This window comes from Hirundo rustica, chromosome 1, assembly GCF_015227805.2.
Source record: "Hirundo rustica isolate bHirRus1 chromosome 1, bHirRus1.pri.v3, whole genome shotgun sequence".
Classification (NCBI taxonomy): domain Eukaryota; kingdom Metazoa; phylum Chordata; class Aves; order Passeriformes; family Hirundinidae; genus Hirundo; species Hirundo rustica.
Window position 1 is genome coordinate 151,944,002 of NC_053450.1, and position 11,893 is coordinate 151,955,894.

Below are 11,893 nucleotides of genomic sequence, written 5' to 3' on the forward strand. Positions count from 1 at the left end.
ACAGTCAGAAGGGGCTGTGTCATTAGGATTGGATGGAGGAAAAACAGCAGGTGAAAGAAGGCGGTGGAATGACAGATATTTTAATCTCAAGTTATTTGGTGCTACCAGCAATGGCTTCCTGTGCTGTGGTTTTTATTAAAAAAATGTGTTGCATGTCCATCCATCTCTCTCATCATCCAGTGTCTAAACTCTGCTGGTATTTAATCCCTTCTGTATATTCTATCTTTCTAGCATTTAATCAAATAACTATAAAGGTTTGGAGCTCTGGAGGTTTAAATTGGCTTTCAGGGGGAGGAATCACATCTGAGAAGAAAAAGGGGACATATCTGGGGTTAGTCAAGTGGTGGATTTTTTGCATTTCCCTGGAAATAGCTGATATCAGAGCAAAGGTTTTGGAGTGGATGTGTCTAGGCCTGACCCTGCCTGGCAGTTCTCTTGCCTGATTTTTTTTGCGTTTTCCAAGTGCAAATATGATGTTTTAGTGCCCTGTCTTGGAAACTGAGCATGGTCTGTGTTAATCCCCTGCTTTGCACTTGAACAGTGTGGGCCAGGGTCCATAAATCCAGCAGTTAAACCTCTGCTTTAGGGGCACCAAGGGCAGTGTGTCTCACCCTGATTTCCCACTGAAGAGTTTGTGACTGTGGGCAGATTTCACAGGGAGCCTTGGGGTATGCAGGGTCGTGTAAATGAGCACCTTTGTCACCTCCTTCTTGCCTCTAACTCAGTGTTTCCCATAAGCAACACTCTGGGCATTTGATACTGAGCTCATCTCAGAAATAGCTGTGTCTTCTTCCCTCCTGCCAGATTTTGACATCCCATTCTGTGAGAGGTTTGGGAAAGGTGGGACCTTCCCGAGGCAGTACCATCTCTCCCAAAGCCGCAAGGACTACAGCGACGGTAAGGAAATGAGGGAGGGGATCAGCCCTGGATGGCTTGTGACACTGCCTGGGACTGGAAAGACTTGGCAAGGAGAGGTTTCTGATAAAGGGAGAGCCAGCCTGTAGGTGCTTTGGGATTCCCTCGTGTATTCAGAGGGGTGTTCTCTGTGGGGCTTTGTGGCTCTGCTCTTGGGAAGTGCTGAGCATCTAGAGCCTGTCCTCTGCTTACACATCCTGTTTTAATTGAGGGGATGATTGGCATTTCTCATCCCTGGCACTATCAACCTTCCTATTCCCCTAAATTGCTTGCTTTTGAGGATGCTTTTTGTGACCTTTACAGCAGGTTTCTCACTGAGCTGTAAGAAATCCCCAAGCAATTTCAGGGTAGCAGTATCTGTTTGTTTCTCTGTTTTCAGCTGGTGAGCTCTGAGATTTGGGGCCCACTCCATCACCTTTTTTCCTGCTCATTTTTTCACCTTATGAGACTGCAAGTAGTGGGAGGCAAAAATTCCCTTGGGAAAAAATGTAATGAGGCTGTGCAGAGAGAGCACATTGAGCTTTCCAGAATGAACTTCATCTCTCACTGACAGCCCTGTGAAAGCAGGTCTGGCCCTGCTGTGTGGTCATTTGCTTGTGGACTTAGGGGATGGCAGGGATAATTTCCAATGTAAATCTCTGCCTGCTCAGTGTTTAATTGTGATTAACAGCCAACAACCCCCCCGATGTAATTAAACTGTTACAAACCCCTCTGGAAACATCCGTGTTAGATGTAACGCCTGCTGTCATCGACTCTTAAATTGAATTTAAAATCTTCCCAGGGCTTTGCTTCAGTTTCATTACACTTGCCTGGTTTAATTTGAAGGGGTGAGGCTCTGGGCAGTGACGTGAGAAGGTGAGGACAGGTGGATCCAAGCTGGTGTGTGTGCTCTGGCTGTAACTTTCCCCCTTTTCCCCTACAGGTCGGAGGACTTTCCCCAGGAGTTACTTCCCACAGGAGAACCTGTTTCAGCTCGTCCCCTCCAGCAGAACCAAGAGCTTTACTGGGGACAGCAAGCTCAGCACCTTGCAGTATGATGAGTACAGGCCCAAGTGTTGGAACAATTGTGAAAAGGGTCTGCAGGCCTTCAGCACCTCTCCTACGAAAGCCAGGAACTGTGAGTGAACCAAAGTGCCTGAGGTCTCAGCAGAGCTGGGATCTGGCACAAAACTGAGCTGTTGTGACCTGCTGAGTTACTGGACACCAGCTAAGGCAGCCATGGGCAAACTTTGATTGCAACCCCACTGTGAGGGACATTGCACCAGCTTCTGTCTCATGAGGAAGGTTCAGTACAACACCCTGTGCCTTACCTTGGCCTTTGGCTGAGAGCTATGGGTTCAGCACTTGCTGGGTTGCAGATGATTGCTTCTGTGTTGGACTGTCAGTGTGGTCACACAGCAGAAGCTTCCCAGAAGGCTTGGGATGTGGGAGCAAATGCATCCAGAGTTTCTGTTCCTTCGCTGATGTTGCTGTTACCCCAGCACCCAAAGATGGGCTTGCAGGCTCCTCTGCTATTGCAAGACTCCCCATGATACAGAAGCTGGTGCATTTTGTGCCTGTTTAGTGATGGATAACACCCTAGAAATGGCCAGTGAGATAAAACTCCTTACTGGTCCTTGCCTGGGTTGCTGCTCAGCCGTCCTGTGTTCTGCAAAACACTCCCACAGCAGAAGGGAAATTCCAGCATTGGCTAAGAGAACAGTTTTTAGAGGAAAGACTTTTAATGAAATAGGACTTTTCTGGGATTCGTTTCTGCTTTCTGCTAACGCAGACTGGGAGACATCTCCCCCACTCATTAGCACCAGTGTAGTTAGAACTGGTCTGTCCTGGTGCCCCTGGGGGAGAGAGTGGCTCACTGACTGCCCTGCACTCTGTAGATCAGGTGGACCCTGATGCTGAAGTCTCCCTGCTGGGCTCTTCTCTCAACTCTCTCCTCTCTCCTGTAGCCCTGCAGGCCCCTGTGAACTGGAGGCTGGGGAAGCTGCTGGGAAGAGGAGCTTTTGGGGAAGTTTATCTCTGCTATGACGCTGACACTGGGCGGGAGCTGTCAGTGAAGCAGGTGCCTTTCGACCCTGACAGCCAGGAGACAAGTAAAGTGAGTACAAGGGCAGGGCTGTTCTGCAGCACCTTGGGGAACTGTGGGCTGAGGGCAGAGGTGTCCATGTCCCTGGAGGGGGCAGTGTGTGGAAGCAGGGTGTTGTTTTCCCTCTCTGGAGTAGTCCTGAATGGCTCGTGGCACCAGTCACAGTGCTCTGGTGACTTCTCTGCCTCCCAGCTCCTTGGTCACGCTGGCCTGCTCTGTGTCAGGTATCATCTCCTGCAGGTCTGTCTGATCTTCCTTGGTTTTGTCCTTCTTGCTCCCTTCATCTTCTCCCCATTCTGCTCAATGACTTTGTTGAAATCTCTCCAGAAAAACTCCTTAAACACAAGTGATAATAATAATAAGTAAACCTGTCTCAAAGCCAAGCTCTGTCTTTCTCCTTGCCTTTCCCTTAGGACAGTGGTCCTTATTTCTGAGCCTCATGTGGCCAATGTCATGGTGGGCAGCTTCACAGCTGCTCCAAAAACTGTGCTCAGCAAGGAGCAACATTTATATCACCTTCCCAAAGGCACCATTCCCTTTCATCAGGAAGCCTGTCTGGTTTGTTGCAGGAGGTGAATGCTTTAGAATGTGAGATTCAGCTGTTGAAGACTCTCCGTCACGACAGGATCGTGCAGTACTACGGGTGCCTGCGGGATCCTGAGGAGAAGAAACTGTCCATCTTTGTGGAATACATGCCAGGGGTAGGTGTGGGTCCTGCTGGGAGATTGTCCTGAGTGGCAGAAAACAGATTGAGAGTTTTCCTGGACTTTGGTGGAATTTGTACCTGTCCAGCTGAGCCGCTTTATAGCTGATGAGCCAAACCAAAGCAGTGGATGCATCCCTAAGGCTTGGGAGAGCTTAGGATGTTGTCAGATGTCGTGGTGAAGCCCCTCAGCAAGCACTGGGTGAAATGAAAAGCCTTGCAGGCAGGTTTTAGGTTTGAATCCTGAAGCAGGGTGTGTTCAGAGTCTGGAATCTGAGCTTGGTGAATGTGGGACATGATCCAGATCTTGCTCCAAACACTGTGGCCTGAGCCCATCCTTAAGTATTTACTGAAAATCCCTGCAGGACAAGCGAATAGTACAACTGTCCACCCACAGCTGTCACCAATTATTTGTGGCTTTCAGCACGTGGGTATTAAAAACAGTGGTATTCACTTAGAGTCCTCTGTTGAGGACAGAGCTTTTTGTGGGCAGCATTATCGTCTTGTGCAGGAGTGGCTTCAGTTTGTGGCTTTGCAGATACAGGATGAAATGGCCGTGGGGAAAACGATCAGAATGCATTGAGGGAGTTTAAGCAGGGGCTGGAGAATGTCCATGGGTGAGTTGAGCATCTCTATGTGTTTGGGAGCTCGTGAATTACATCAGCCACTAGACTGATGCTGTAAAACAGCATAATGCCATTTACATTGCTGGAGGATGTCCTCCTAAGTCCCTTCTGTCCAGCTGGATTCATTCCCCAGAGTGTGGGAGAATAAACCCTTGTTTATACAGAGATTTGTAAGGTCAGAAGGGACAATTAAGTCATTTGGTTGCAAATAATTTTGGTAAGTAAAATGTGCTGGAGGCTCTGAATGCATCCTGCATGCGAGTGATTAGGTGGACTTTCATGCCTCTGAGTCCCTTCCAAGCTCTGTCCTCCCTCTGTCCCTGTGGGCATCTTAACCCTCAGGCCCTACCACGAGGCATTGACCCAGAGCAGTAAATCCTGGGAATTCCAGCAGTCCTCTTGCTGCTTATTCCACAGCGTGCTGATGTTTGTTAGCAGCCAGGAAACCAGCATTTGATGCCGGGGCAGTGTCCAGCAGGGCTGGAAATTCAGTGTTTGTTTTTTTAAATGATAAAGCCAAACTCTGACCAAATACAGATTGACTTTGCTGCTGCTGCAACAACAGCTCGTTTGACAAAAGCAGCTTGGGGTTCTGGTTTCCAAGGCCAGTGGAAGCAAGGGAGTTCTCCAAACCTTTCAGGACAGCAGCTCTGCAAAGCTGGGTCTGGCCAAGCTTCCAGTTTAAGACGGTCAGCTTGGCAAAATCTTCACAGGGCCAAGTTTGGGTGCACCCTTAGGCTGCTGTTCTTACAATGGCCCTCAGTTAACAGCTGACTCTGTAGTTTCTGTCCTGCCCATAAACTGTTTTTTAAATTATCCTTGGAAAACAGAATGGAGCACAGGCCTCAAAGAACCAGTTTCCCCTTCTTGTTTAATATCCCCTCAGCAGGGCGAGGGAGGGCAGGGTAAGAAGTCTGGTTTAGTTGTGGTGAGGGGATGTACCCTGCATACAGGTTATATTGAGGGGTCATTTAGAGCATCTCGGGTTGCTTCAGCAGTGCTGAGAAAGGAGAAGGAGAGGCCCATCCTCAGGATCACCACCAGCCTCAAAAGAAGCCAGAACAGTAGCTGGGCAGAGCAGCAGCAGAGATGGGTGGATCTGGAAAAGCTAATGCAGTTTGATGGGCTGGCTTGGAGCAGGGCAGCTGCTGTTCCCAGAACAGGACTGGCAAACTTGGATCAGCCCCAGAGTTGCAGGACTGGCAGACACAGGATGAGTTTCCCCTCCCACTTCCCAGCTAACCTGAATGCTGGAGGTAGAGCTGAGTATGAACCCTAAATCTGCCCCTGGTTCATCCCTGCTCTGGCACAGCTCTGGAGACACATCCATTTCCAAATGGCCCAAAAATACAGCTAAAATAGGGGATCAACCTGCTGCAGATGATTAATGTCTGCATCTCTGCTCCCTTTCCTCTTTCATCAACACCATCAAACCAGTTTGAGCCTGTATGCCTGGGTCAGAAATTCTGGGAATTGCAAATTATCTACCCTGGGTGGTCTTGTTGGAGCAGTCCCTGGCTGTCCCTCTTGGCTCTGGGTGTTCCTTGCTGTGCAAAGTTTCGGGAGGAGGCTTTCAAAGACTGACTTGTTATCTTGACCCTAAAGAACTGGCTTTCTACAGCTCCCTGAAAGGAGATTGTAGACAGGTGGGAGTTGATCTTTTCTCGCAGGTAGCAAGTGATAGGAAAAGAGGACATGGCCTCAAGTTGTACCAGCAGAGATTTAGATTGGGCATTAGGAACAATTTCTTCACTGAAAGGGTTGTCAAGCACCAGGGAAGTGGTGGACTCACCATCGTTGGAAATGCTCAAAAAAACCACATGGTTTCATGGTGGACCTGGCAATGCTGGGTTAATGATTGGAATGGATGGTCTCGGAGGCTTTTTCCAGCCTTAAAGATCCTATGGATCTAATTAATCGAGTTGATCTTCTCATTTGAGTTGGAATTCCTCAGTTTGGTCCCTCTCAATGAGCTACCGGTGGCACCCCTCCAGCCACTAGAGGGGGAAGAAGGTCTGTGGTGCTGGCAGGTGGAAGCTCTGACAGGCACCAAACCACACCTTCACCTCCCCAGGGATCGGGGACACGAGCACAAGCCTTGGCTCTCTCCAGCACTTAGTGGATTTCTGCTGTTTCTACAAATAAGGTTTTGGATTTGTTTTTTTTTTTTTGAGCTGGAAGATGGAGTGGCCAGGAAGGTTTAAGAAGTTGCTGTGACACGATGGGTTCTCTGGTCCTTAGGCTTGGTGTGCGCTGTTTCTTTGTGACAGGGCTCCATAAAGGACCAGCTAAAAGCTTACGGTGCTCTGACTGAGAACGTCACACGGAAGTACACCAGGCAGATCCTGCAGGGAGTCTTCTACCTACACAGCAATATGATTGTCCACAGGGATATTAAAGGTGAGTGGATGATAGAGAGGCTTCTTGCTTCCTTGGGTCTGTTCAGCCCAGCCTCCTCCTGCCCCAGTACAAATCCTTGTGCACAGCATAGTGCTGGGATCTGCTGGTTGAAGTATTTTTGCCCTTGCCCTTCACCAGATTGGACCAGGAAAATCTGGAGCAAGCAGCTGAAATCAAAATCTTGTGCTGTTTTCTCTCTCGAGGGATTATTGTTAACTGCCCTTACACATCTGAAAATCTGGCGTAACGTAGCCAAGAGCTGAGAGGCTCTGGCATTGGGAGAGGTCTGATGCTCCTCTCTGCTGTCTGTGGGTGGGCAGGAAAATCTGTTGGACCCCATGCAGTGCTCATTTTTGGGAAACCTGCAGAATGAGGGGATGCTGGTGGGAGTCAACCCTCTTGGAGAGCAGGAGGAGAGTAGGATTTGGAATAATGCTCGGTCCAGCCCCACCACAGCCCTTTGGGCTCCCTCCTGCCTGGCTCTTTGCCTGTGCCCTTTCTGCTCTCCTCACTGTAGCCACTTCAGATTGCTGCTTCATTTCTTGGAGGTCTTGTCTTTGCTTCTCACTCCAGGTGCCAATATCCTGAGAGATTCCGCTGGAAATGTGAAACTTGGAGATTTTGGGGCCAGCAAACGCATCCAGACCATCTGCATGTCTGGGACTGGGATTAAATCTGTCACAGGAACACCATACTGGATGAGCCCAGAGGTTATCAGTGGAGAGGGCTATGGAAGGAAAGCTGATGTGTGGTAAGGAATGCAATAAAAACCTCACTACTGCTCCTTAAAATCAAACAATCCCTTTGGGAAGCTGTAATGGGAGCAACAGGTCTAGCTAGTAGTTGGAAGCAGTGCAAAGGATGGAAAATACCAGATACGTGTTAGGATCAACTGTGCAGATATCCAGAGGAAGCATGTTGTAGCTAAGTTCCCAAAACAGGAGCACTCAGAATCACAGCTTGCTTTTGGAAGTTCTTGTCTCGTGTGAGTCTCACATCCAGCTCATCCCCATAACTGCTTTTTAATTCTGGAGAGCAGGTTGATAACAAAACTCGCTAAAAGACCCGCTGAGTTCTGGTGGCCCTGATTTTGTGTTTCCTAAGCCCGGCTCAGGGGATCTTCAGTGGCCTTCCCAAATCTGCTGCTGGATGTTTGCATGTGGCTCAGGCATGAAGACAACCAAAATCCTGCTTGTGAATGTTTTGATCTGTGGAGGATGACAGATGGAACCTGGAGGAGTTGGGATGACATTACTAATCTTCCCTGGTATACGAGGAGGAAGCAATGTCATCCCAGTGTGCTTTCTATTAGGTGCCCAAGCAAAAAGGGTCAACAAAAAAATAATTCTTCCAGGAGAACCCTAATTGGGTGGGAAAACCTAGAAAGTCCTTAGCAGGTGTCTGTGTACCCTGCACCACCTGCACTGGCTGATGGGAGGCAAATGTTTAGTTTTTAAATTTTTTAGGATCAGTAACAGGTTTAGGATAGGTTTAAGTTTTTAGGATCATTTGTGAATAGAGGTGGCAGAGTATCTCTGCTGAGACTCTTGAGCAAGCCGAGGGAAACCTCTCAGGCTCTTTGCTGCTCCTTCCACCAGTTCCTTCTGAAGTTCACCTCAGAGATGAAGCTGGGTGTGGGCAAACGTGTTTCATTTTGGCTCAGCTTCCCTGGGAACAACGTGCTATTGCTGAAACTGTGTGCATGGATTTCCCTTCAGGGGATGCTTCAGTGAGCTTTTCTGAGACTTAGTATCTGCCAGTTAACTCAGTATCTCCCCGGGCTTTTACGAAACTTAGTACCTGCCAGTTAAAGTGGGCAGAAAAGCTTATGAAACTTGCTGCCAGTTAAAGTGGGCAGAAAAGCCACCAGCTTTAAGGCAAGGCTCGTGCATTCACTCCTGCTGTGGGAATGGAAAGTCGAGTGCCAAGGACCTGAGTGACCAGGGAGCTTCAGGGCGTTCAGGGATCTGTGCCCATCTCCTGCAGGTTTTTGCTCCCTGCACAGTCCCTTTAGGCAGGCGCAATCCCCGAGCTGCTTAGACTCGTGCTGCAAGGCTCCCGCCCCGGTCCCTCACGCTGTGCTTGGCCTTGCTGCAGGAGCGTGGCCTGCACCGTGGTGGAGATGTTAACCGAGAAGCCGCCCTGGGCAGAGTTCGAGGCCATGGCGGCGATTTTTAAAATCGCCACGCAGCCGACCAACCCCCAGCTCCCCGACGGCGTCTCCAGCTCCTGCCGCAACTTCCTCAAGCAGATCTTCGTGGAGGAGAAGCGCAGGCCGACGGCCGAGGACCTGCTGAGGCATCCTTTCGTCAACTGCGGGCTCTGAGCCCTGGCCGCGGGGATGGGAAGCGCCGGCGGGAGGGTCGGACCTCGCCCGGGGTTGTCCCCACGGTCCCTTCTCGCCCGCTGCAGCCTCGGCCCCGCCGCGCTGTCGGATTTTTCAAGCTGCGCTCGGGACCGTTGGCGCCGGGAATTGGGAGCGAGGGATTTCCCGGCCACGTAACCTCCCTGCCGCCAGCGGTACCGGGCTCGTCCCCCACGGCCGAGCGACTGCTCTCTCGGGGGGAAGCGTGGCAAGCGGGAAACGTCCCCCCAGCGCTGCAGGGCGGCATCCCCAGGACCGGTGGGGGAATCGGATGCTCGGCGGCCATCGCCGCCTTTCGCAGAGGAACGGACGGGGCCTTCAGCCAAGCCGGAGGAGATGATCCTCAGACCACAGAGTCGGGGGGACCCGGGCGTGTCCCCGTTCACAAGGGGACCCGACCCCGCCGGAGCAGCTGGCGGCTCCGGCCGGGCGGCGTTTCACACTGTCCTGTGCCTTACGCGGTTACAATCAAGGAGTGATGCTCGGCTCGGATCTGGTGTGAGGATGCGGCAGCCGTGTTGACTTTGCCTTGGCGCGTGTGTGTGTGCGTGTGTGTCTGGGAACAAGGGGGGTCTTCTCGGGGTGCAGGAGGTCTCTGCCGGGTGCGCCCGCGGACGGATGCCCGGGACCCCTGCCCACGGGCTGGGGGATGGTTAAATGGTGGTGGCGGTGGTGGGCGGGGCTGAGCAGCAGCTGGATTGTGCTGGGAGCCGTCGGGATTCAGGGGGAGCTGAAGGGAATCTCAGCAAGGAGGACTCTGCTGAGCTGGGGCTGGAGGGATGCCATCGTGTTCTGGGAAGTGGAGCTGCAGGGAGAGCTGCACTGGAGCTCAGTAAAACCCGAGAGTGCCTAAAATTAGGCAGAGAGGACTGGTGCCTGTGAATGTGGGTGCGTCCTTCTCTGGGCATCTACTCCTCTGTGCCTTGTGGACCATCCCCGGGTGCAGGGAAGTGGGGCATCACTTCCACGTGGTGCCCAAGGGAGCAGCTGCAGGACAGTGGAGCCTCAGACTGAAAAGTGGAGCTGCAGCAGTCAAGGGCAGCTGGAAGCAGATTGCTTCCCGCAGGAGACTTGAAGTTGTATGGAAAAACGGGCCAGTCAAAAGCAGAGCTGAGCTGCAGGCTCTGACCAGCACTACCCCGCTGGAAAACCTGGGCAGGAAGCACGCACAGAGTCCCTGGAAGCTAGTTAGTTAATGAATTAATCAGTCAGATCTTGGGGGATTTGGGATAAATTATTTGCACCATCCCACCTCCCCCTTCCCTGCTGCATTAGCTGTTACTCAGCAAAGGATTCAAAAGGCAGTTACCAGGAGGTTCCATCCTCAGGACAGTGTGTCAGACACATGTTTCTTTTAATGCTGGTTCTCAATGAAAATGAAAAGTGTTGCTTAGACTTAAGAGGAAAGTGACAAATTGCTTGGTTGTGTGAACACATCCTTGAATTCTTCCCCGTGGAAGAGATCAAGACTTTGCACCACTGGTTGTGATGGTGAGAGCATGTCCATGTCTTCAGCTCTGAACAGAGAAGCAAGATTTAGGAGGTTGCCCATTGTAGCTGTGGATATCCCATTTCTGGGAGTGTTCAGGATCAGGGTTGGAAATGGCTTGGAACGACCTGGTCTAGTGAAAAAATGTCCCCTGCCCTATGGCAAGGGGTTGGAATGAGATGAGCTCTAAGGTCCCTTCCAACTCAAACCATTCAAAGATTTTATGATTTTAAGAATGATTTCAGTTTTTAAAAAATAAACACTGTGAGTATTAGGGCAAAGTAAAAGAAAGACCTAAAAGAATTCCCTCAAAATTTGTCTGAAAGCTACTGAGTCCATTTATTACCAGGCCAGGTTCCAGGGAAGCTGGGGAGCAATGCTGGGGGTTGTGTCAGTCAGCCATGATGATGATGGGCAGCTCCCCATGGGGAGGGGGAAAAGTCTCCTTTTGCTGAGGGGAATGAAGAATTTTATTCTGTGAATAGGACCAAATCCATCAGTCTGGTCAGTAATATGGGATGGATGGATGGAAATGAACACAAGGGAAAAAAAAACCAAAACACAGTGTTGTGTGGGAACGGGTTTGGCAGAAGAGGGGTAACAAAGTGTGTGTTCACCAAAGCTAAAAAAAAAAAAAACAAATCAAAACCATTTTTAAGCTGTTTTCTCTTTTTTCATTAAATCTGTTTGGTTTGGGTTTTCTCAGGCCTTCAATGGTGGGTGGGTCTTTTTCTTCTTTCCAAGGATTTGAGAGCCAAAGGGGGGCTCCTGGCTGCCCCAAAATGCTCCCAGGGCCCTCAAACCACCTGAATTCTCCCGTGGATGGATGTGGTGAGTGTGAGTGAGTGTGTGTGTGAGTGTGAGACACTCCTCAGGTGCCTTTGCCTTTCTGGTTTGTAAAACCCTTGCAGTGTTCTGATGTACAGAATGGAACTAGGAAAAGCAAATGGAATTATTCTGCCATGTAAAGTAATTTTCTGTTTGTTTGGCTTGGTTTTATTTTATTTTGCCTGGGGCGGGCCCTGCGGCTTTCCCTGCGCGCTGCCACGTGTCCGTGGAGAGATTTAACTCCTTTTGGGGGTTGGACTGGAGCAGGACATTGGAGCAGGAGAGTGGTGGAATGTGGCACTTGGGGATGCGGTTTGGTGGTGAACATGGTTGGAGTCAATGATCTTTGAGGTCTTTTCTGACCTTAATCCATGAGCCTACGTTTCTATTGCCTGTGCCCTGCTCACCATTACAGTCCCTTCCCAATAGGGCAGCTCCCAGCATGGGCGGGGGGCACAGGGGGCACTTGGTGTGACCATCCGGG

The 11,893-nt window shown here is 50.5% G+C and overlaps 1 protein-coding gene across 12 annotated transcripts in view; it reads left to right on the forward strand.

The window, feature by feature from the left end:
- LOC120752063 (mitogen-activated protein kinase kinase kinase 3-like) overlaps positions 1-11,670 on the forward strand; it is a 76,940-nt gene extending 65,270 nt beyond the window's left edge. For 8 of the 12 annotated variants that reach the window (XM_040062746.2, XM_040062740.2, XM_058420653.1 and 5 more), the window contains 7 exons: positions 805-897; positions 1,838-2,032; positions 2,862-3,010; positions 3,568-3,699; positions 6,598-6,727; positions 7,301-7,478; positions 8,825-11,670. In XM_040062746.2, coding sequence (XP_039918680.1) covers positions 805-897; positions 1,838-2,032; positions 2,862-3,010; positions 3,568-3,699; positions 6,598-6,727; positions 7,301-7,478; positions 8,825-9,053 — 1,106 coding nt within the window. In that variant the 3' untranslated portion in view covers positions 9,054-11,670. The remainder of the gene's footprint in view (positions 1-804; positions 898-1,837; positions 2,033-2,861; positions 3,011-3,567; positions 3,700-6,597; positions 6,728-7,300; positions 7,479-8,824) is intronic. The other 4 variants (XM_040062727.2, XM_040062783.2, XM_040062720.2 and 1 more) reach the window with 1 other exon arrangement.
- Positions 11,671-11,893: the final 223 nt, after the last annotated feature.